Source organism: Phlebotomus papatasi, chromosome 1 (assembly GCF_024763615.1).
Source record: "Phlebotomus papatasi isolate M1 chromosome 1, Ppap_2.1, whole genome shotgun sequence".
In the NCBI taxonomy this organism is placed as follows: domain Eukaryota; kingdom Metazoa; phylum Arthropoda; class Insecta; order Diptera; family Psychodidae; genus Phlebotomus; species Phlebotomus papatasi.
In genome coordinates, this window is record NC_077222.1 from 91,568,429 (window position 1) to 91,592,521 (window position 24,093).

Genomic DNA, 24,093 nt, shown 5'->3' on the forward strand with positions numbered 1-24,093 from the left:
TACAGCGAATTTGAACAAATTTCCTTTAACTTTAACCCTTTAAGGACAAGATGGTCCAAAATCGAGGGTCAGAAAAAATCACTTTTTCAGACTTTTTAGAGCAATACACAACTTTAGATGACCGTACGAAAAATTTCATTTTTGGGTCACCGGTGACCCAATCGTCCTTAAAGAGTTAAAATAAAACGTGAAAATTGTCAACAAAATTTTGCGCTAGATTGCAAAAGAGCCGATTGAGCGAGAGTCTACTCGCCTACTGTATTTGCTATTCGACTGGAGTGCAAACCAGCGTGTATTATCGTCATTAGTTTTTTTTTTTGTTTTTACGGAAAAATATTTTCTTTGAGAAGTTAAATCAATAAACAGACGAGAATTCACTGAGATTGACTTTTTTTTTCTCCGCGTGAGGGCATTCTTTTCACTCGTGAGTGGCGCTGGCAACTGTTCTCAATCTTTGATTCTCAAACTTTTGATTGAAAAAAATCAGCCATATTGAATAAAACTTCAGGTTTTTTTTTAAGTTTTCATGTTTCTATATGTTTCTTCATGTTTCTATGTTTTCTGAGAAATTTTGAGACAAATCATAATGAATAAATAAGTAAAATATATATTTCTCAATTAAACTGGGAACACTTTTGTGTTTCTAAAGATCTTTTAGGAAAAGGTTGCCGTTTCGGATGAATAGGCAAATTTGAGAAAAAATCTGTTCTTAAGAAAGAAATATTTGAAAAACTAAAGACAAATAAATAATATAAAATGATTTATAAGTAAACGTTTATGAGAATAAACAGTATAGCATGTTTTAATTTGTTTCTAATAATTTGTTTTGGTTTTACCCGGAAAAAATAGCAAAATTGCCGAAAATTCAATAAATAAAATCCATAATTAAACTTGCAGATGATCTAGGAAAAGTCGTGCAGGAACTTGTGACGGTGATTACTGAGCAAGAAATAGAGGAGCATCGAGAAAAAGATTAATATTTCCCACAATCACATTTACCGCCTCTGTAAATATTAGGCCAAAAAAAAAATACGAACTAATTGCTAAAGAAAAAAAGAAGGATAAAGGACTCAGAAAAATGTGTTTGATGCTAATGCAATATTAAAAGAAAAATAGATTTTATACATTTTAAATTATCACTGTGAACAAAGAAATATCTGCATGAATTAGTGGTAAAAAAAAGTAAAAGCTATTTAGAAAGCTAATCACAAGGTAAAGTCACTAAAAAAGAAAACATATTTATGAGGCAAAAAAATTGTGGAAGAAAAAAATCTAATGGACCCAAGAACATACAGTATAAAAATAGTCTAACTTATATAAATTTATACAAGAAAAAAATAATTCTAACACATTTCTAATGTAGAATATTCCGAAAAAAATACAATGGGGTTAAAAAGAGGGAGGAAATTATCATGCAAAAAATTATCACTAGACGAGTATCTTTAGAAAGAAAAAAGAAAAAACAAACCAAGAACATTTCAATCTCCATTTCAAAACAATTCATATTACTAAAAAAAAACTTGAAACATATCCTATGCAAAAAAAAAACATAAAACAACGTATCAGCAAGTCTTTTAGGGCAAAAAAAGTAAACGAAAATTACGAATTTAAAGTAACTAAAAAAAAAATAGACATTTCCAAATCTATGGAGAGCTGATGGTGGAAAAAGAAAATTCTTACTCGCTAGAACAAGTTAAATTTAAAAAAAAAACTGTGTAACAATTAGTAACCAAAAATGAAATCTTTTAACTGTAATATTTAACACATAACTGTATTTTAATTTTTTCCAAGAGATACTAAAAATAAAACTTTTTTTAGAAGAAAAAAAACTATTAAAAAAAACATACAAAAAACCATTAAGAAGATGATTAAAGTAGAATCGACATATCGAGTTGCTAAAAAAAAAACATTCTGAGATGATATTTGAAAAATAAAGCAAGTTAATTGAAAGAACAAAAAATTATACGACTTAAAGGAAACGCTTAGTGAAAATATTTCGTTGCAAGATTGACAGAAAAATAATTGTTAAAAGAAAAACAGATTTTTTGTAGAAATAACAATGTGACGATAACATTAAAAAAAATCAGTCTTAAGACAATTTACAATATTAAAAAAAAAGTAAAGAAGTGGAAGGTAGGATGATTAAAATAAAAAAAAAACTAGGTGCATGAAACTTATCACTGTATTATTAACTAGTTCTTTAATAATAATAATAATTGAACAAGGAAAAACGTAAGAATAAGTTTTTATGGCATAATTATTATTACAAAAAAAATGATGATGATGAAAAAACATTAATAAAAATCATTTCAAAATAAATAATTGTTTTAATTTTTATGAATTCCGGAGAAATACTCGAGATTCCTAAACTTGAAACTGGAAATTAGGAAAGGAACTTGGCACACGATATCGCCACTTCAGCAAGATTGAAGAACCGAAAATTAAGGACTAGGTTCCAAGGCGTCTTGCAGGTTTGTAACTATTCTTGGAAACTTATTTCAAATTTTGACACCCCTATAGGGGAAAGGCGCATAATTTTGTCCAGTTTCTTATTTTGGACACTTTGAGGATAAAATTGGACAGTAAAAATAAATTGATTAAAATGATGGATTTTTATTCCAATATTTGATGAATAATGAATTCTATCTAAATATTTGTTCTTTTTGGAAGATTTTAACACCAAATACGTTAAATTTTGAATATGATTTGAGTTGAAATTGCTTTGTTGAAAATTCAGTGTGAGCAATTGCTTACGAGAAATATGACAGAATTTTGTGTTTACTTCAGTTTTATTTAGCTGTGGTGAAATACTAACAATGTTTCTTCGGTTTTTTTGAGTGATATTATTGAATATTCATTGAATATTGTGTTGATTCACATTAATGGTGATTTATACATTTGATCTGAAGTGAGATTTGCCTCGTGAATAACGTTTTTCTTGTGAAAAATGGGAAATTTTTTAAGACATTCACCAGTGAGGTGATGATTCTTATTTTGGACAGGTGTTTTTCTCACGAAATTTCGTGAAGTTTTAGCTTTTGTGATGACTAGGTTGGACAAATGCCTGGAGAAACAAAGGAGCATCATCTCTACGAAAGAGATGTAGTGTAGTGAGAAAAGCCTTGAAAGGCTACCGGAAAGGCCAGGGAATGAGCGAATGCGCACGTACTTGGAGTACCGAAGTCAACTAACTTTAATGAATGATATGGAAAGTTTCTGGGCTTCTTGTAACATTCTACGTCTCCCTTACATGAACAGGAAGAGGACTTGGTAAGATTGGTTCATGAAATGAAGAACAATGGGCATCCTATTGAGGCGGATTAGCTGTCCAAATTTACAGCCAAGTTGTCCAAAATAAGAGTCAAATTCACCTCTACATATCTATTCATTTTTAAACGTATTAAAACTAATTTTAGTAAAAATAAGACGATAAATAGCTTTCCAAGTTTCTAAACAACCCTTCTGAAAAGAGAGTAACAACAAAAAGTAAATTAGTATTGAAAATATCGCAGTTCAAACTTGGAACATCGATGCTTATAAGCAGACTGGTCAAAATTATGAGCCCTTACCCTAGAACAAAAGGCAGTAGCGTTTCTTAAAGGGGTGCAGGAGGAGCGGCCCGTCCAGGGCGCGATCCTCCAGGGGCGCCGATGTTCCTTTTTTTTAGACAACTGAACCCTTGCGTTTTATTTTTTCCATGTTGAAGTAAAAAAGATTTTAATAAAATAGACTCTTGTGTTTCTGGAGAGTCCCTCTAGTTCCTACAATGCATTTTGTCCAGTTCTTAAAATTTATTTTGTCTTTATAATTCTTCAAAATTTCCGCGTTTAAATAAAAAAAGAACTTTTAATTTTCTCAAAAACTTTCTGGGGAGCCCTCTGAATCTTAAATTGCATTTTGGCCTTATAATCTACCAAAATTTCGCGTTGAAATAATTAAAAAAAAACTTTTAATTTCCTCACGAGACTTTCTAGGGCACCCCTCTAATTCTTAATATGCATTTTCTCCTTATCTATCAAATTTTCGCGTTGAAGTAATGAAAAAGCTTTTTTTAATTCCCTCAGACACTTTCTGGGGCGCCCAATTGTTCTAAAGGCTTTTTTGGCGCCCTTCAAGCTCTCAAAATGCATTTTGCCCATTTTGCCCTTATAATTTTTCCAAGATTTCATTGTTGAAGTAAAAAAGAACACTTGAAATTCCTTCATGTGCTTTTTGGGGGCGCCTAATATCTTGCAGGACTTTCATGACGCCCCCCTTGCTCCTAAAATGCATTTTGTCCTTATATTCTTTCAAGATTTCGCGTTGAAATAAAAAAAAAAACTCTAAATACTAAATTAAAATTGTACTGAAAATATGCACAGCTCAAACACAAGATGGTTTTGATTGTGCATAAAAATCGTATATATTTCTCAGATATTGTGCTTAAAATTTGCATAGTTTAAGCACGAAATGGTTTGTATTGTGCTAAAAACACGCACAGCTGTTAAATATAAAAAGATTAAGATGTAAAAACAGTTAAAATTTAGATTCCATTTTGTTTGAGTTGTGCAGGACTTATGCTCAATTTTAACCATTTTATTCTTGAGCTGTGCTCGGTTGTGCCAGTTGTGCACCATCTGTTTTAAAAAGTCTAACCGCTACGCATGTTTTCAGAACAATCTTATGGCCTCTACACATTGGGAGAAATTTTTGTCAAAAATAGCTTTTTTGAAGGAAATTTCCTGCAGCGTTGCAGGGGGAAACGTCAAATTTCTGTCAAAAACGCAATTTTTGACGAAAATTGCTCCCAATGTGTAGACGCCTTTAATCAAAATACCATTCTTCAAAATTTTGATTGTTTACTGTTAATCGACATTGAGTACTGCATTCCATGAAAAGGAGGATCTTCCACTTTTGCGTTCAACTTTCATTAAAAATAATTAAATTAATGAAGTTGAAGACGGGAATAAATAATAGGGGAGACTGGGGCAAAAAGTAATAAATCGAAAAATTCAAAATTCAATATCTTCCAAGGTAAAAAAGATATCGGCTCATTTTTTTCTATAGATGGCCTCCATAGACCTTTTTCAATGTCGTAAGTTTTTTAGAATTCGAACAAGGAATTTAGAAAATAAAAAATATCGAAATTTTTAGCCCTATTTTTGAAATATTTTCCTTGCAGAAGATAACAATTATTACCTATTTATTTTCCAAAATTGATGCACTGGTGAATATTTCCTAAATAATTTGGATTCTTTGAATACGAATCCGCTATCTATTTTAGAATTTCACAAAAGTTCTTTTCTCTAGAAATTTTTATATTAAAAATGGCCACTTGGGGTAAAAAGTAACAAAAGGTATAGAGCAAAAAGTAACAAAAAGCGAAGCAATTTCTGATGTTTCACGGCCAAAAGAAATGTTATTATCATGTCTCGCCGCTTGTTGTTTGTATTGGTCAAACAATTTGCAGTCTTTTGTGTGTGTTTTTTTTTTCTAAAATAGCTAGAAAAGCGCTTTTCTCGTTTTCTCACTTTTCTCGCAGAGAAAACGGTGTTTTGCAAAGGTGTAGATGAATAAATTTTCTATGAAAATATGTCCTCTAGGTATTTTTTCAAATTTACGGAAGCCTGTAATGAAGCGAATCAAAATATGATAATACCCAATGTCTGGTACTATTTGCCCCAGCATTTTTGAGAAAAGTCATAAAATTACCTTTTAGAAATTGGCTCGATAAACGTATTTCCTTACAAAATAGAGGAAAATTACTTTTCACAAAGTTGTAGAGCGGTAAATTTCCTATAAAACTGCGCTAATTGGAAATTTTTGAAGCGCTCGAGTAGCTTGTAAAAAAATAATATATCCGTTTTGTGACTTTTTGCCCCCGTCTCCCCTACTATTCGAAATGCAAGAACTCCTAAAATGGAATTTACATTTTATCAAAAGAAAATTTTGAAGGAAATATCTTGAAATCTCGCTTTAGCAATACCAAAAACGTGAAACTTACCGTTTCTCAATGCAAGTTTTATTCAGTTTCATGAAACTTCCATGTTGCATGCAACTGGATTCATAAAACTACTGATACATACGAACAGAAACTTTAAATCGCAAAAGAAAACCCAAAATGAAAAACTTTAAAGAAAATTTGTAAAATTTATTTAAATTGCCAAAGATTCTAAAGAACTGATTATAATATACAATTAAATACAATAAATTTAAACACAAACACGATAACTAGCGAATCAGTCAAAAGGTATTTCTTCAGAGTTCCTGAATATCCTTCTGCTCATCCATGCTGTCTTTGTCAATTTTCTCCCACTGGCTCGTTTCCTTTGGACTCTCTGGGGATTCTGCGAAAAATTTCATCATATTGGGCACATCAGTGGACAAACCCTCGCTCTTGATGGCCTCCATGAGGCTGCAGAAAGAATTATTAGCTGTAAAGCCACCAAAATGACTTCCAACATTGTTTACAAAGCCCTCATCTTCCTCCTTCAGTCCAATCGTCCCCAAAAATGCATTCCTTCCCCGACTGACATCATCCTTTTCCTCAATCTCCTTCTTCACGAAGCAATACTTCCCGTTCGTGTTATTGAGCTCGTACGCAAAATTCTGCAGAGGCATCTTCACACTGTACTCTCCATCCTTCTCAGTGATTATGGCCACAATTGGAATGGTGTTGGTATTGCTGAGATCTTCTGCTGTAGCCTCGCGAATAATGCTCTTGGTGCCAAAATCGTAAATCCGCACCAGTAACGAGACATTGGCCTGAGTATTGAGCAAACCAAAGGGCACAATCTCTTTCGCCTTTGCTCTCCTCATGGCCAGAGTGTCCACAAAAGGAATGGCAATGGCTTTCTCAAAAGGGAAAATCTTCGAAATTGTTGTGGATTTGGCCGTGATTGGACCATATTTTGATTTGCTGGAAATTTTATTTCAAAAACGTAATCAAACGCGAAAATTAAGGATTTAGGTCATTGAAATTAAGCTGAGCATATCATTCAATCAAAGAAAAAATTAGTAAAATTCTTAGAAATAAGTGATCCTTGTGAAAAGGAGAAAAAAACCTTCTACGAACATATTTGAAATAATAAAAATTAACTAAGATGTAATGCGGTATAATTACTAATAACAGAATCCTTTCATTTTCAAATGGATAAGAAAAAGAGACCATAAAGAAGTGCTCATCATTTTCTCTTTGCTCAACTGAAAAAGTGAATATGGAAATCTCAAATTTAAAAATTAGATTCTGTTCAAAATTACCCAATTCTACCCTATTATTTCTCAAGTTTAATCAACTTTCGGTTCTAAGAACGAACTAATATAGGAGCGTACACCCTATTTGACAATTGTTAACCCAAAGTAGTCAACGCCGAACCCACTAATCCTTTTACTGCCCTAAAGAGAGCCAGAATGCTCCCGAAAAATGATTGCTATCTTGGGTGTCTGTCGCTGATCACAGCGATTGGCCCGAAAAAATTATTTCAATTGATATAATATCTATATAATGCATAAGTCTTCACTAAATTGCATTAGAAATAATCCTTTATATTGAAAACCTAATTTATTTTCCCAGTTTCCTTTAACTCTTTCGCGTCATTAGGGTCATATATGACCCGGGAAAAAAAACATTTTTTTACTATTTTTACATTAATTGAAATCTATCGGTTTATGCACGACATCATAATAGAAGGATGTAAGATTCTTGGCTAATTTTCTCAAGACTCCAGATATTCAGGAAAAGAAAATATTTGAGATCAAAAATCACTAATTTCGAACTTTGTGAAATGACTTTTCTTTTTCAAAATTTGTTATATTAATTAATTTTTTTCAGCAAAAAGTTTTTTTGAAACACAAAATAGAATATCGAAAGATTGTATATTGCATATTTTGATATAATAAACTACTCTCAATTTTCCAGAAAAGCGTGTAGAATTTTCCGGGTCATATATGACCCTATTGTCCCCAAGGATAACAGTGTTTTCGTCCCAAACCTATAGCGAAATGTAGTTGGGACATTGTTTTTCTTTGTGAAATGCATGTGGAACATCTTGCTTCTGGACATTTCATCTTATATCTGATGAATTATAATATATTTTGCAATATTTTAGAGTATTCTGCAAGCGTCTCATATTGTGCAATTGTATTGTGTGTGAATAAATATCTGGATAAGTTTATTTTTGACAATTATTGTTGTGCCAATTATTATTGTGCAATTTGTGTGTCAATAAATACGTAGATAAGTTCAGTTTTGCAAAATATCTCTCAAAATAGTGTGACAGTGACTGTTCAAGGGATCACCAGGAAGATTCCTTGAACACCAGGAGTACAGTGTTCATCAAGACAATCCAGTTTGCCATGATTTTGGCCAAATTAATAACTTAAAGCAAAAAAAAAACTCTTAGAAAGCCCGTGATATAGATTTTGAAAATGGTATGTACACTTCCCTTGAGGACAATAGGGTCATATATAACCCGGGGGTTTTCCGAGTTTTCACGCAATGGATTTTTTTTTCCTCTCTGAACTATTATATTTGATCATAAAGCATTAGGAAAAACTCTATTTTACATGAATTCATCTGCTGAATAAAAGTGGGACGCGAAAGAGTTAACTCTTTCGTCTCCTTTGGGACACTGGGTACCCATGGAAACAACAATTTTTTTTAGACTATCTAGAATCGATAAAAATCCGATTCTTGTGGATGATTACAAACTATAAGGATGTCCAAATCTAGGATATTTTTTGCAGAATCCTAATTAACTCCTGAGCTAAGATATTTTTGGTTAAAAATCGTGAATTTTCGATTTTCTGCTTCCTCGCAATTATTGTGACTTTTTTGATATTTCTAGACCAGAATAAGGAAAAACTTGGGCCAATAAGTATGATAACTAACAATTACAGATTGCATAAATTCGAAAAACAATTCTTTCTTAAATTTTCAAAAAAATTGTTCAAACTTTATGAGTACTCTCATCCGCAAAAATCTAGAGGTCAAATGTAAGGTTATCCCGCCAATACCCGCCATTTGCTTTTTTTACACCAACCTTGTAACAAAATTTCAAGCGGGAGCGACATTTTTGCCAATATGGCCGATTTTTTTTTTTGACATTTGGCAGCAAAGGGAGATTGCTTTCAAGGAAGTTTTTCCTATTCTTCCTGATTTTGGTGAATTCTGATTGTCCAGGAAGTGTCTTTTATTTTTTTTTTATTTATTTATTTTTTTTTTAATTAGGGGTTCATCAATAAGATGATTGTCCCAAAGTGTCTTTTATGCTTTTGAGAAAGCTTAATGTGTCTACAATAACATCGTGTTAAAAGAAATGTGTGTTTTAAAGTATTATGTGTAAAATATTATGAGGAATCTTTTTACACGCAGGAGCTGGGTGTCTTTTTTAGCACTCCCTGGACATCCCACAAGGAACTGGTCAATAATTCACCTTGTTTTAGTTATCAACATCGTACAGAAGTCCTTTGACACGCACAAATAGTTTACAAAATCGATAATATTGGCTTTGGGAAAATTGAAGTTTGTATCCTTTGCGTTCTTTTGGGGACGAGAGTACCCATGAGTTTTCCAATTTCCCAGAGGAGGAAAAAATTCTTTCTCTACAAAAGTATCATATTTGACCACTAAGACTTACAATAAAGTGAGCTTAACTGAAATTCGTTCGCTGGATATGTTGTGGTCCGGAAAGAGTTAAACGAAAATACCGTTGAGTCATTCCCAATAACGGTTTTTCAAGGTCAAAGGTGAAAAAGACACTAGAGAGCGCATTTATCAAGCGAATGGAGTCATGTTTTGGCTCGTTGGAAAGGTCTTGGAATTTCCGACAAAACTGAACTGGTTCCAATCGGTTTTGAATCGGTAATGAACCGCTTCATAACCGATAAATAATTTTTATACGAAATTCAATTAAATTACTTCAGAGGTGTATTTTGGGAAATATTTTGAGTGATTTATAAATCAGTTCAAATCGGTTGTAAACCGGTAATGAACCGGTTTTTTACCGATAAGTAATTTTTGTTCGAATTTATTTTTTATTACTCTTCAAACTATTTTGTGCAATCTATTGAGTGTTTTATAAATCGATTCAAATCGATTAAGTACCGGTAAACGATAAATTATGCGAAAGTACTTTTGAGGTATAGCATCTAAGTCACGAATTCGAGCATTTCGCAAAGCCTGGGACGCTTTGCCATCCCTTTCTCTAATAAAAAGAAAAGTTTTGCTTGGAACATTTCGAAACTAATTCTGATGAGAAAATTTTCGATTTCGTTGTTAGACTTCAAATTAAATATTTATTGAGTTCCGCGCTATCAGTTTTGTTATTTTAGTCTCATGGCCCTCTGTGATTGGCTAAAGCTTTCAAAGCTTTTGTTCTAGCCAATCAAATTTCTTGAAGCGACTAAAATATTTTCCATAGAAGTTTAAATTTTTTTTTTAAATTATTTTGTAGAATTAAATTTCTCATATAATTTTAAAGGCAAAAAACAAACGAGCAGTAAAAAATTCAAAATGGGCAGTAAAAAATTAAAAATGAGCAGTAAAATATCTGATTATGGTCAGTAAAAAACTTAAATCTTTACAAAAATGGGTATATTTAACATTTATTAAAATAGTTCCATATAGAGTGAAAAGCCCTTTATTTTCCCTTTGCCGAAATTTGGGCAATAATATCACTGTTTCAAAATTTTTTGTTACTGATCAATTTTAACTTTTTACTGCTCATTTATTCAATGCCAATTTTAAATACTCAAATTAGATTTTTTCTATGATTTTTTGGGAAAAATGTAAAAAAGATATTATTTTTACTTACCTTTTTGCATTTCCCTTTGGGGGCTCCTCCCTGTGGAATTGCTGGAGATGCAGCTTGAGCTGAGCCTTCTTTGCAAAGCGCAGATTGCATGGTTTGCACTGGAAGCTGATTCCTTCCTCCTGGGAGTGAGCCTTGAGCTTATGGCAAGCAAGATTAGACATCTGGTTGAATCCTTTGCTGCAATTGGGAATGGGGCACTTGTACGGCCTCTCATTCGTGTGAATGTAGACATGGTTCCGGAGGTTACCCTTCTGGTGGAATCCATGACCACAAATCGGACACTTGAATGGCTTAATGTCCGAGTGGGTCTTCTTGTGCGAGATCAGCGTGGAGATGCGATTGAAGCTCTTGGAGCAGATATCGCAGATAAAAGGCCGCTCCTGGGAATGAGTAGCTTTGTGCTGGTGCAGCGTTGAGACCTGCCGGAAGGTCTTGAGGCAGTAGTCGCACTGGAAGCTCTTCGTACCTTCCGCGTGCGTGGGAAAATGCCTCAAAAATGCATATTGATATTTAAACTCCCTGTTGCACACCCCACACACCCAAACCTGCGTCTCAATCCCATTTTTCTGCACAATCTGCACAGAATACCTCAGAGGGGCGCTTTTTTCCATGGCCAGGGAATCTTTTTCTGCCGTATCGTGAGTCGTTACGACAACTTCTTCAATATTTTCACCCAGTGCCGATTGCGACAGCAGTAGATCTTCTCCCTGAACAATGTGCCTCTGAATCCCTGCCATCCTGAACAATTTTTTCTCTCTGCCAGAAAACTGCCCGTAAGGAGCTCTCAAATGCTTTTGTTCCAGTTTTCAGCGCCTACTTTGAGCGGGAAATCGAATTTTTTTGGTAGTGTTGCCAGATGACAAAGAGAATTCAAAATGTAACTGTGATTTTTTATTCCAAAACTCAATATAAACGATAATTGATATTTTACGGACAAAATAAAAGTGTTTTTTGGCCTTAGCGGCGACTGGTGCTCTAGTGAAATGCATAGAGAAGAAGGAGGAAGGTGCAGACGGCAATAACACCACCGAGAATCAAAGAATCTCGCCGTTTCTTCATGTTGATGCGCTGGATCAAGCTGAAGAAAAAAATAGAGGAAGCTTAAGGAAATGTGAGAAATAGGATTTGCAGAGGAAAAATACCTCGATATCATGGGAAAACGATTGGAAATGTCGTTGAAGCGAGTCTGAAGACGCTTGAAATACTGCCTCTGGGACGTTAAGTGCTCCTTCGTCTCAATCGCAATATTGATCTGATCATTGATGAGACTGTGGGAGGAATTGAGGTGGGAACTCTCCTTGAGATACATATCCCGCCTACTGAGCCCCCCACTTGAGATGGAAGATGAGGAATTGCCAATTCCAGAACCTCTCAGAAGTTCCTCTCGTTCTATTCTCGTGGTATGATTAGCACGGATCTTGCTGAATTCCTGCCGGTAGCCCTAAGACCCCCAAAAATTGAGATTGCCTACCCCTAGATCCAGGGAATTGTACTTACATTCAAGATCTCCCTGTGTCTCTGCAGCGTATGAATCATCATGGAAGTGCCGCTGGATGGAAGTTCTGCCATTTTATCATTGATGGTAGAGAGCTGTAAGATACAACACCAACCTTTAGACAATTCCAAATCCCCCGGAAGTGGGTAGAAACTCACCCTGTCCAGCATTTGTTCGATTTCCATAGAGAGATTGTCAAAGATATGTTCACCGAGAAGAGGAGCCGAATCCGAGCTAGTGGAAGTACTTCCACCCGATCCCACTTTACTAAAAGCCACCAGCTTCAAGTCAATATCATTCTCCAGTCGTCTGGCGAGTTTCCTCAGGTCTGGAAAATAAGAAAATTGGGAAATCTATCACTTGTTTTTGATGACATCACAGCCATTTTATTAGCCTTTTTTCACATGGGTTTTCTACCCAAACCTCACAATGAAAACCTCAACTAACCATCCCATTCGGAAGAGGGCATCCTAGTGAATCTTTCCGCTGACAAACTTTAGTGGAAAATCCTGGAAAAATACACAATTTTTCAGTGTGAAAAATGGGTCAAAAATCCCACGGAAAATAAACACTGTGACAGCTGTCAAGCCGGATTCTAGCAGTTTTCTACAGTGTTGCCAACACCTATGAGATTTTCAGATTTAGGAGATTTGAGTTAGGTCCGAAAATTTTGATCTAGGAGTTAGGAGAATTATTTAGAATATTTTTTTTTTAGAAATTATCGAAATTATCTACAAAATTTATCAAAACAAATTGCGACAAACACAATCTATCGTGGAAAAAGTCAACAAGAGCATTTAAAAAAGCATTAAACGTGTCTACACATTGGAACTGATTTCATCAAGAAATATTTCAAAAAGGTTTTAAAAGAAATGAATTGCTTAGAATTTACATCTAGATCTAGATTACACTATAAAAACTTATTATTTTTGACCATGTATTCTAATAAAACGTGAAAGTTATAAATCATAATATTTTGAAATGATTAATTTTACTGAATTTGTATAAAATTTATGAAAATAATAAAATTTGTTTTGTAAAGTTTCAGGTGCAAATTACAAATATGATAATTTGTGTATCTTCGCTAATTCTGTTCTTTTTCAATTGGAACACATTTTAGCTCAGACTATACAGTTTAATTTAAAAAGAAAGTTTGGTTACATTCTTCAATTTTGATTATATTTGCCAAATATAGCGGAAACAAATATTTTTTGCTCAAATTGACATTCGATTTTTCTGTTGTGTTCTGATTGTTTGCATAGAAGTTTTCTTGACAAGTTTTCAATTATTATTAAGACTTTGTAAATTTATATTGATCATATAATTAAAAAAAACTTGGTTTTCATACGATTGTTCTACGTCCAAATTTCTCCATAAATTGGATGACATTTCGCTTCCAAATGCACGAATTTGAAAGACTTTTTGTTTTTTTTTTAGTTTATAAAATTCAATTTTCTCTGAAACAAATTCAAGGTAATTTTTATTAATAATAATAAAGGCAGATCTATAGAATTTTGTAAAATACAAAACTTTTAATAGATAAATAAAAAAAAATGTCCATATAAAATATAATTATAAAACTGACTGCTTTTACTTGCAGAGAGATTTTATAAAATATTCATTGATTTTTTTTCTTTTTTTTAAATAAATTAAAATAAATATAGGGTAAGTGTACCAAATTTCGGCATAGTTGCATGCAGACAAAGTCTCAAGTTTGAAATGTAGTATTTTTTAATAAAAATTGAATATTTTTGTTACTCTTTTATAAGGAATGTTGCTTGGAACCTTGCAGACAATTTATCATCTCTATTTTCTCTAAAATCATTCTTAATGCCCAAAGCACAATAACTTTTGTTTAGTAAACATATTTTTGACATTTCAATGAAAGTGAGTGAGATCTAGATCTAGTCATCTCCCTCATTCTCATGGGAAATTTTGAAAACATGTTTACAAACAAAAGTTATTGTGCGCTGGTCATAATACATTTTAAAATGAATAAAACTGTAGACATAGCATTGGTGGTCTATTTCGGCCACCTTCATTCTCATAGTTCCTTGCCCTTCCAGAATTCTTTAAATATCTTTTTCAGATCATCTTGCTCGTCGAAGCGACATTTTTTGTTATTTTTTTTGCATTGTATAATCTCAAGAGTATCCAAAAATTAAAAATTCATGGAAATTCGAGAAACAAAAAATGTGGCCGAAATTGCAAGCTGGCCGGAATTTGGCACACTTACCCTAGATGCTTTCTACTTTCAGAAATTTGCAAAAACAATTATGTATACGAAGAAAGTTAGGTTTTTGTCGTGGAAAAGCCATCGACTTTTATTAAAAATAATAATAATAAAAATAAGGATAATCATTCGAACCATTTAACTATATCCTCCTATTCCGTATTCTGATAAACAAACAAAAATTATTTTGTTTTTCATTGCTTCATTGCTTGTAAAAATTATTAAGGATATACGCACGCAATAAATATTCTTGACAAGGCAATACTCCCGGAACTCCCGGGAACTCCCGATGAATATTCAAATTCAAACATCTAAATTTTAGGAGATTTTTGGGAGATTTAGCATTTAAGGAACTGTCATCGAAGTGTTGGCAACACTGGTTTTCTAGTAGTCTCCGCACATTTTGCTCTGGAACATTCTCAGATCGCACGCTCTTGTTTTTCTGTGAAAATTTTCCGTGATTTTGTGGTGTTTCTAGTGCTGAAATGGCTGCTATTAGTTTGCTGAATCCCAAGGCAGAATTTGCCCGTGCTGCCCAAGCGCTGGGCATCAATATCTCAGCGGCAAAGGGGCTCCAAGAAGTCATGAAACCTAACCTCGGACCCAGAGGCACCCTCAAAATGTGAGTATACCGCATATGCTTTGTTTACTGTGATTTTCCGGGGTTTTCTTGGAAATTTGGGCATCCGGGATCATTTTTACCTTTCTCTTGGGAATAAACTACAGCCCATGGTGATTTGGGGGGCTGAAATACAGGCTGGAAGGGAGATATTGAAGATGAAATATTTTTAGGTTAGTTTCGGGAGCTGGGGACATAAAGATCACGAAAGATGGGAATGTCTTGCTCCATGAGATGCAAATTCAGCATCCCACGGCATCTCTCATTGCCAGGGCTAGTACAGCTCAGGATGACATGACTGGGGATGGGACAACATCGACAGTTTTGTTGATTGGGGAACTTCTGAAGCAAGCTGAGATTTTTGTAGCTGAGGGATTGCATCCCAGAATGATTACTGAGGGTTTTGAGAAGGCACGGGATCGTACTCTTGAAGTGCTCGATGCTCTTAAAATCCCAGTGGCGATTGACAGAAAGGGATTGACCGATGTGGCCAGAACAGCTCTGGCCACAAAGGTTCGGGCAGATCTGGCTGAGGTACTTACAGATGTCTGTGTGGGGGCTGTTTTGGCCATCAAGGGATCTGAGGATAAGCCTGTGGATCTGCATATGATCGAATTGATGGAGATGCAGCACAAATCAGCCACAGATACTCAATTAATTGAGGGTTTGGTGCTGGATCACGGTGCTCGGCATCCGGATATGCCAAAGCGCCTGGAAAATGCCTACATTCTCACATGCAACGTTTCCCTAGAATATGAAAAGTCCGAAGTGAATTCGGGCTTTTTCTACAAGACAGCCGGAGATCGGGAGAAGTTTGTTCAGGCTGAACGGGAATTCATTGAGCTGCGCTGCAAGAAGATCATCGAGCTGAAGAAGAAAGTGTGCGATGGCACAGATAAGACCTTCGTGGTGATCAACCAGAAGGGTATCGATCCCATGTCTCTGGATATGCTGGCCAAGGAGGGTATCCTAGCCCTTAGGCGTGCCAAGAGGAGGAATATGGAACGTCTGGCATTGGCTTGTGGCGGAAGTGCCATGAATTCCGTGGAAGATCTCCAGGAGTCCCATCTGGGATATGCAGGACTTGTGTATGAGCATGTCCTGGGTGAGGATAAGTACACTTTCGTGGAGAAATGCAAGAATCCCCAATCAGTGACAATTCTCATGAAAGCCCCCAACAAATACACCCTGACGCAGATTAAGGATGCCATCAGGGATGGATTGAGAGCAATCAATAACACCATCGATGACAAATGTCTCATTCCCGGGGCAGGAGCCTTCGAGATTCGAGCCTACAATGAACTCATGAAGTTCAAGGATACCGTCAAGGGAAAATCTCGTTTGGGTGTCCAAGCATTCGCAGAAGCCCTCTTGGTGATCCCCAAAACTCTCGCACTGAACTCCGGGTACGATGCCCAGGACACCATTGTGAAGCTTCAGGAGGAAGATCGCTTGAATCCCGATCCAGTGGGATTTGATATTTTCACCGGAGAACCCATGAAACCGGTAGATTTGGGCGTCTATGACAATTACGTGGTCAAGAGACAAATAATCCGTTCGTGCTCAGTAATCGCCAGCAATCTGCTCCTAGTGGATGAGATCATGAGAGCAGGAATGACCAGCCTCAAGGGATAGACACTGAGGCGGGTCAATGCTTCCTTTATTCTACTCAATGCTGCCCAGCTAATCATTCACAGAGTATTTTTTGCATCTCACAAACCAGTTAATTGTATTTCGTAAAAAAAATGGAATAAACTCTCAAACTTACTAAAAAAAAAAAACTATTTTTTTTTTATTTTTTGCATTAGAGCGAGCATCCCACGTTCGGTCCAATGTAAATCCTTAATGGCTGGGAAAAAACGAACGCGTTCGAATCTGGCCCCTACAAAAACTTTAACCGTGTAAACGTAAACAGACGGAATTCCCACGAAATACAGTAGAGTCTCGCTATAGGCCATCGCTCTATAGTCCACAATTTATCGACGGTTGATTTCAAAACACTGATTTTATGTTGGGTTATGTTTTTTAGTACGCAACTGTAATTATATTTTTGGCAAACTTTATTAAGTAGTTGTGATAATTGTGATCAACAATGAAGAGAGCAAGGACAAGTACCACAATCGCAAAGAAAGTGGAAGCCGTCGAGGAATTTCAATACTAAAAGTCGTTGAAAATTTTAAAAAATTACATGGAGACTGCGACACAAGTGTCAAATTTGAAACCAAATGGACTAGTATTTCATTCCGGATGGAATTTCCCATTTCCCAGTAGCGAAAAGATGTCTTACATAAGCCTTACATGATAGTGCATGTAAGCCTTACAAATCACTATCGCGATGGAGCTTTAACATGGTATAACCACACTTTTGTCACTTACGTAAGCCTACTTGTAAAGCATAAGAAAGCTATTGGATGCATTTTTATGGTTTTTAAGGATACCTTACATAAATACACAAGTAAAGCATTTGTAAGCAAATTCTGTAAAACTATACTAATAAATACTTGTAAGCCATAAGAATTGCATTCATGTAAAGCATTTCAGAAGGCAAAAAATATTCAAGGTAAGCCCTAAAAAGGACCAACTTGTAAGTCATACGTCAAACTATCTTTTATGGACGTTTAACATTGTATAACTACTTTTTTGTAATCTAAGTAAGCCTTAAATATAAGGCCGACGAACGCTTTTCATGAAAAGCATTCGTAGAAAAAGTTGAAGTGTCTCATTAGAGAACTCACTTCAGAATATGATCACAAGTATCATATTCATAATCATTCATCTTAAAAGTAGGTTTTAGTTAAAAACAAAACCCCACTGATGAATAGAAATAAAATATTTCACCTGAACCTTTTGTATCAGAACTCCGGTGTAGCTCGCATGAATTATATCTTTAAAGTGAAAATTTCCAGTAAGCCATTCGTAAGGCATACTTATGTCTTACATGATAACGTATCCTTCATAGAACTTACATGATGATTAATATGCATACAATACATAGTAAAAAGTAAAACTTTCATAATTAGGTGAGATTCTTAACAATCTCACCTACTATAATCCTAACAAAATTTCATGTCCTCCGATCGCGCTCAAACTTGGCCAAAATGTGTTTCGCCACTTCCTGATCACGAATATATGGGGGGCTAAGTTACGTTCCCGGCCGGCCGGCCGGCCGCTCTTTGGAGCTTAATAGCTCCTAAACTAAAAAAGATATCGACTTGCGGTTTTCGGCAAAGGTTAAATATCGTATGAAAATTGCAACATGGTGCATTGACCCCCCACCCCCCACCCCTCCTTCCGCCATTTTGAAGACCCCCTTTTTTTGTTTTCTCAATAGCTCCGGCCCTATGGCATCGAGCGGGCTCAAATTTTAGTATGTTATAGCTGGGCCTTAGAGCTTTCCATCAATACCAAACTTAAGGTCCCCCGACCCCCCTGACCCGAGCTATAAGGGTCCAAAAAAATTTTCTTAAAATGGCCATAACTCCGGTTCTAATTGTCAGAATTTAAAAAGTGAGGGCTTTTTGGAAAGCTCTCGTGAAATGCCACTTTCTCTTCTAACATCGCAAGTTCATAAAACCACCGCTAGGGCCGCTATTATTAAAAAGAAAATTTTTAAATCTTAAAAGTTAAATAACTCAAAAATTCCTTATGCAATCGGGCTGAAATTTTAGTATGTTGTAGCCGTTGATTATACCTATCAAACAAAAAAAACCTTAAGTCGATCCATAACCCCTGACCCGAGCTATAAGGGATCAAAGTTCGAACATTGACCGGCCTCTATCTCCGGTTCTAATTAACATAACGACCTAAATTTTACCTTTTTGGTTTCGTCTCGATGAGCACTTTCAGATGGAAGTTCAAAAAGTCACCACAGGTGGCGCTGTGATAGCGTCAAAATTCATCGAAATTCAAAGTCACTTTTCTCAAAAACGGCATTGTGCAAGTTAATGAAATTTTAGTATGTTGTAGTCCAGTCTAGGACGTTTCCAAAATGGTGCGTATGTGCGCTGTGGTTTCAATAGAACCGGAGATATGAGGGGTCAAAGTTCACGAAATTCAAAAAATCATATCTCCGGTTCTATGTGACCGATTTTGATGAATGAGGGCTTAAACGAAAGATCTCACCAAATGCTACAACTTTCTAGAATGTTTGAACTTCGTGGGACCAACACCAGGGGCGCCACAGTCGAAAAACCAATTTCAATATCACATAACCTCAATTATCTCGACTGTCGCTGAACCGATTTTGATGATTACTTCGACATAATTGTAGAGCACATTTGTCTCTACATTTCGTCCATACATCATTTTCCGCTCAGACTACGCTATCACTCCGATTTTGCCGTTTAAGTGTGAAAAAATTGATTTTTCCAATAATAACGCTTTGAAATCACTCAGATGCCAATTTGACTGCCTCTACTCCACCAAGACACTTAAAATAGGGGTTTAAATGGAAAGTCCCGCAAAATACAACAATTCTTTGATTTAGTTGAAGTTCAACAAATGAACACTTGGGGCACTCTGGATGAAAAAAACGAGTTAAGAAACAAAAAACCTCGCTTATCTTGGCTTCTGAGTAATCGATGAGTTCAAGTTCTCCGGCAAAATTATAGAGAATATTCTGGTCTACATTTCACCCATATAACACTTTTCTGTCAGTTCATCCAAATCCTTGATATTTTGGTTTAAATACAAAATTTGTATAATTTCACGAATTTTATTCAAGATAACTGAATGGCGTCTCCCAACTTCAGCTCTAAATCGAATTTGCATGCACTCCGAGTTAGCTCACGTTAAGAATCTCACCTACATAAGCCGGTTAGGATTATCTGTCCCTGATTTATTTGTAGAAGAAGAGAAAAACTTACACCATGTTGTATTTATGCCTTATATGACAGTATAAACTTTCATATACCTTATTTCTAAGTTTTATGAGAGCAAAACATGGTAAAGCTTTAGAATAGTTTACGTGTTGATTAAAAGAAAGCTTTACATCTTACGTTACTTAAGCCTTACATGATGGTGTACCCTTTCAATTACCTTACTTGTTATTATTACGAAAGCAATACATAGTAAAGCTTTAATATGTCGTCAGTTAAATCAGCATTTGTCGTAACTTCCTTTTGGCAACTTTTCAGGAGACGAAATTTTCAGTTCAATATTATTTTTCTTAAAAATGAGCCCCGAATGCGATACTTTTGAGTCAAAATAATGAAAGTGGCACTAATAAACTGTAGGTTAACTCGAGAAAATCTTTATAAAATTATTTAAAAGCTGCAATATTGAGAAATTTGTTAGAAGAAACACAATAATATTTTATCGTAACTTCCATCATTTATAAAGCCGTAACTTCCAATGTATGGAGATTTTGGAAGTTACGACAATTTTCTAAAATGCATTATATCAATTTAAATTATTCTAGTGATAATAAGTGCCTTTATTTGACTAAATTAGCCAATAATACTGTTATCCCTGTCCCTAAAAGCTTTTATTTCGTAACTTTTATTGAATAAATTTTGTGCGCCACATCGCTTGTTTTGTTTTGAATTAATGACAGATGGGTAGGGATTTTTTCTCACTTTTTTTTCTCGCTAATATTGAATTAAAATGATTTCATGTTACACTATTCGCACTGTCTTTCGATATTTGGAAGAGTTTATAAACGTTTTATTGAGGAATTTTGCAATTTTGTTGCAAATTACAAGCCACGCAAACGAGCAAAAGAGGTTACGGCAAATGCTGATTATTGAAAATTTTGTATGGAAATTTGTCGTAACTCCCCCAAAAATGGAAGTTACGACAAAGTCTGATAAATTTTTGTTAATTAAGGGCACTTACGATAATTTTTGTTTAAAATAATTTTTATTGGGCTTATAAAAGTTTCTTTTTCACAAGTGCGTTTAATAAACAAAATTACGCTGATTCCATATATGTATATATCTCAAAATCGCAAAAATGAAGTTACGATAAATGCTGATTTAACTGACGATGTATTGCATGTTAATTGAAAGAAAGCCTTACACTGTGACTTATTTATTCCTTACATGACAGTGTATACTTTCATATACCATACATGTTAGTTATTTTGAAAGCAATAAATTTGTAAAGCTTTCACATGACTTAAATGTCGTTTAAAAGTAAGGCTTACACGGATCCTTACAAATCACTATCACTTACATGCAAGCTTTACTCTCGCTAGGGTTTGAACTGTCAAAACAAGTGACAGCTTCACACACTGCCGCGCCGAAAAGATGCGATACCGCTGCCCTGAAAAAATAAGCAATTTTCTGTCTATGTATTATCAGTATTTCACGCTTGTCCTATCCTAACTCACCTAAGTAATTCTCTATTTCGTCAACAAAATTTCCCGAAAAGATACAAGACAGTAAGTATTTCTTGTAATTCTTAATTTTCTTTGATTAATAAAAGTTAATATGAAACAAATAATTATTGTTAAGTTTGACAAAAATCATCAGAAAATGGAGACTGATCGAAAATTGATTAAATATGGAGCAGCACCTGATGTAACCTTTGTTTTCCCAAACGACGGAGGGGCTCTTTTGATGACTGAAAAAAGCGTTTTGATGAAAAACAGTGAAGTTTTCCAGAAGCAGTTTGCTTCAGCAATATCGACAGATAAGGACGGAAAGATATCAATCATGGATATATCTTACGATACATTCAATCTCATCATTCAGTATTTCTACAATGAGTCCTTTCCGATTAATGCAGAAAACTATCAAGGGATCCTTTATGCATCAAAGAAGTATTTCATTAATACGTTGATTACTAAGGTCGCTCAATTCTTGCTGAACTTCATCACATACATAAATATTGTTGAACACTTTGAGTTTTTGGAAAAGTTTGAGATTGGTATTGTAAATGCTCATATGAAAGGAGTAATAGTTAAACAACCTGTTCAAGTCATTCAACGTCTAACAAAATCACCATCTCATATGCGAATACTGCAAATGATATTGGAATCGGATGTTTTGTACTGTTCAGAATTTCAGCTGTATCTAGCGATAAAAAACATGATGATAGAAGAGAATGGCAACTGGAAGTCCGTTGAAGAAATTGAGGAAAAATTCAAAAATGATCTCGGAAATTTGATGTACCTCATAAGATTTCCCAATATGACTGCAGAGGAATTAATTAAGTGCTCAGTTTCACCAACGCTTTTGACCAACAAACAGAAACTTGACTTAATTATTTGGGCTCAGGAGAAGGTTTTCTCCGAATCACTACTATCATTCTCAACCCAGATAAGAATTAATCCAGTAAAATGCAAGTATTGCGGACGTTATATGTCCAAAGAATACTTGTAGAAAAACATTTTGCTAATATGATTCTTGAAGTACTGATCGGATTGATTTTTCACAGACTAAAAATGGCAGCAAATTTTCAGTTAAAATGGATAAAAACTGATTACTTAATTATATTGAATTCTGGTCTATAATAAAATTATCAATCTGCCTGCAGAAAATGGGTCTTATTTAATTAAAAAAGAAATAGTATTAAAATCTTTTTCTAAGTGATCTTTCTGAATATGCATCTACACATAATAATTATTTTTTAGTGTATAGGGGAAATGCTCATAATTTTGTCCAGTTTCTTATTTTGGACACTTTGAGAATAACATTGGACACTAAAAATAAATTGATTAAAATGATGGATTTTTATTCCAATATTTGATGAATAATGAATTCTATCTAAATATTTGTTCTTTTTGAAAGATTTTAACACTAAATACGTTAAATTTTGAATCTGATTTGAGTTAAAATTGCTTTGTTGAAAATTCAGTGTGAGCAATTGCTTACGAGAAATATGACAGAACTTCGTGGCTTTTACTTCAGTCTTATTTAGTTTTGGTGAAGTACTAACAAAGTTTGTTCGCAGTTTTTGAGTGATATTATTGAATATTCATTGAATATTGTGTTGATTCACGTTACTGATGATTTGTACATTTGACCTGAAGTGAGATTTGCCTTGTGAATTATATTTTTCGTGTGAAAAATGGGAAATTTTTTAAGACATTCATCAGTGAGGTGATGATTCTTATTTTGGACAGGTGTTTTTCTCACGAAATTTCGTGAAGTTTTAGCTTTTGTGATGACTAGGTTGGACAAATGCCTGGAGAAACAAAGGAGCATCATCTCTACGAAAGAGATGTAGCGAGAAATGCCTTGAAAGGCTCCCGGAAAGGCCAGGGAATGAGCGAATCCGCACGTACTTGGAGCACCGAAGTCAACTCACTTTAATGATTGATATGGAAAGTTTCCGGGCTTCTTGTGACATTCTACGTTTCCCTTACATGAACAGGAAGAGGACTTGGTAAAATTGGTTCATCAAATGAAGAACAATGGGCATCCTATTGAGGCGGATTAGCTGTCCAAATTTACAGTCAAGTTGGACAAATTAATAAACAAGTTGTCCAAAATAAGAGCCAAGGTCACCTCTACTTATCAATTCATTTTTAAACGTATTAAAACTAATTTTAATAAAAATAAGACTATAAATAGCTTGCTAAGTTTCTAAACAACCCTTCTGAAAAGAGAGTAACAAGAAATGTCAATTAGTATAGAAAATATCGCACTTCAAACTTGGAACTTCGATGCTTATAAGCAGACTGTCCAAAATTATGAGCACTTCCCCTAATGGTTTCTTTTTCTTATTGTTCGCCTGACTGAGAATTTTTCCATCATACTGTTCTCATTGATCAACAAGTCTAAATTTTGAGTGTCCCATTTAACGAAATCCCTGGATTTTTCAGTTTTTTCTTCGTTTTCAATTTTGTTTCTTTAAAATTCTATATTTGTTAAAAATACAAGAATTAAAGAACAAGTTCTTACAGATAAACGCAATACATATTTGAATATAAAGTATTACAGTAGACTCTCAATCAATCGGCTCTTTTTCAATCGGGCGACAAATTTTGTTGCCAATTTTCACGTTT

At 34.6% G+C, this 24,093-nt stretch overlaps 5 protein-coding genes across 9 annotated transcripts in view; 3 read left to right on the forward strand and 2 right to left on the reverse strand.

Moving 5' to 3' along the window:
• LOC129809717 (dystrophin, isoforms A/C/F/G/H) overlaps window positions 1-2,319 on the forward strand; it is a 462,658-nt gene extending 460,339 nt beyond the window's left edge. For all 4 annotated transcript variants that reach the window (XM_055859751.1, XM_055859755.1, XM_055859752.1 and 1 more), the window contains one exon: window positions 898-2,319. In XM_055859751.1, the coding sequence (XP_055715726.1) occupies window positions 898-906 (9 nt within the window). In that variant the 3' untranslated portion in view covers window positions 907-2,319. The remainder of the gene's footprint in view (window positions 1-897) is intronic.
• A 3,796-nt stretch (window positions 2,320-6,115) lies between these two features.
• LOC129809725 (zinc finger protein 107-like) lies at window positions 6,116-11,651 on the reverse strand. Its single transcript, XM_055859769.1, has 2 exons — window positions 10,794-11,651; window positions 6,116-6,898 (listed from the first exon to the last, which is right to left on the reverse strand). The coding sequence occupies exons 1-2, from the start codon at window positions 11,528-11,530 to the stop codon at window positions 6,238-6,240; spliced, it is 1,398 nt and encodes a 465-aa protein (XP_055715744.1). The 5' UTR covers window positions 11,531-11,651; the 3' UTR covers window positions 6,116-6,237.
• Window positions 11,652-11,662: 11 nt separating this feature from the next.
• Window positions 11,663-12,885, reverse strand: LOC129809732 (Golgi SNAP receptor complex member 1). The gene is made up of 5 exons (XM_055859778.1): window positions 12,736-12,885; window positions 12,447-12,616; window positions 12,291-12,383; window positions 11,936-12,234; window positions 11,663-11,871 (listed from the first exon to the last, which is right to left on the reverse strand). The coding sequence occupies exons 1-5, from the start codon at window positions 12,755-12,757 to the stop codon at window positions 11,769-11,771; spliced, it is 687 nt and encodes a 228-aa protein (XP_055715753.1). The 5' UTR covers window positions 12,758-12,885; the 3' UTR covers window positions 11,663-11,768.
• A 1,995-nt stretch (window positions 12,886-14,880) lies between these two features.
• LOC129809723 (T-complex protein 1 subunit zeta-like) lies at window positions 14,881-16,921 on the forward strand. Its single transcript, XM_055859765.1, has 2 exons — window positions 14,881-15,143; window positions 15,314-16,921. The coding sequence occupies exons 1-2, from the start codon at window positions 15,007-15,009 to the stop codon at window positions 16,773-16,775; spliced, it is 1,599 nt and encodes a 532-aa protein (XP_055715740.1). The 5' UTR covers window positions 14,881-15,006; the 3' UTR covers window positions 16,776-16,921.
• Window positions 16,922-21,366: 4,445 nt separating this feature from the next.
• LOC129809729 (uncharacterized) lies at window positions 21,367-22,623 on the forward strand. 2 transcript variants are annotated; one of them, XM_055859773.1, is made up of 2 exons: window positions 21,367-21,522; window positions 21,596-22,623. In XM_055859773.1, the coding sequence occupies exon 2, from the start codon at window positions 21,617-21,619 to the stop codon at window positions 22,463-22,465; it is 849 nt and encodes a 282-aa protein (XP_055715748.1). In that variant the 5' UTR covers window positions 21,367-21,522; window positions 21,596-21,616; the 3' UTR covers window positions 22,466-22,623. The 2 variants fall into 2 exon arrangements, with proteins under 2 accessions (XP_055715748.1, XP_055715749.1); XM_055859774.1 differs by having other exon boundaries at window positions 21,614-22,623.
• The last annotated feature ends 1,470 nt before the right edge of the window (window positions 22,624-24,093 follow it).

Bases quoted from the DNA above. Each gene is read 5' to 3' on its own strand.
- LOC129809723 (XM_055859765.1), top strand. From the start codon at position 15,007: ATGGCTGCTATTAGTTTGCTGAATCCCAAGGCAGAATTTGCCCGTGCT. The intron at 15,144-15,313 runs GTGAGTATACCG...AAATATTTTTAG, and splicing joins CCCAGAGGCACCCTCAAAAT to GTTAGTTTCGGGAGCTGGGG.
- LOC129809729 (XM_055859773.1), top strand. From the start codon at position 21,617: ATGGAGACTGATCGAAAATTGATTAAATATGGAGCAGCACCTGATGTA.
- LOC129809725 (XM_055859769.1), bottom strand. From the start codon at position 11,530: ATGGCAGGGATTCAGAGGCACATTGTTCAGGGAGAAGATCTACTGCTG. The intron at 6,899-10,793 runs GTAAGTAAAAAT...TAAAATTTCCAG, and splicing joins CCAAAGGGAAATGCAAAAAG to CAAATCAAAATATGGTCCAA.
- LOC129809732 (XM_055859778.1), bottom strand. From the start codon at position 12,757: ATGCCCTCTTCCGAATGGGATG. The intron at 12,235-12,290 runs GTAAGTACAATT...TGGGGGTCTTAG, and splicing joins GACACAGGGAGATCTTGAAT to GGCTACCGGCAGGAATTCAG. The intron at 11,872-11,935 runs GTATTTTTCCTC...TTTTTTCTTCAG, and splicing joins CGTTTTCCCATGATATCGAG to CTTGATCCAGCGCATCAACA.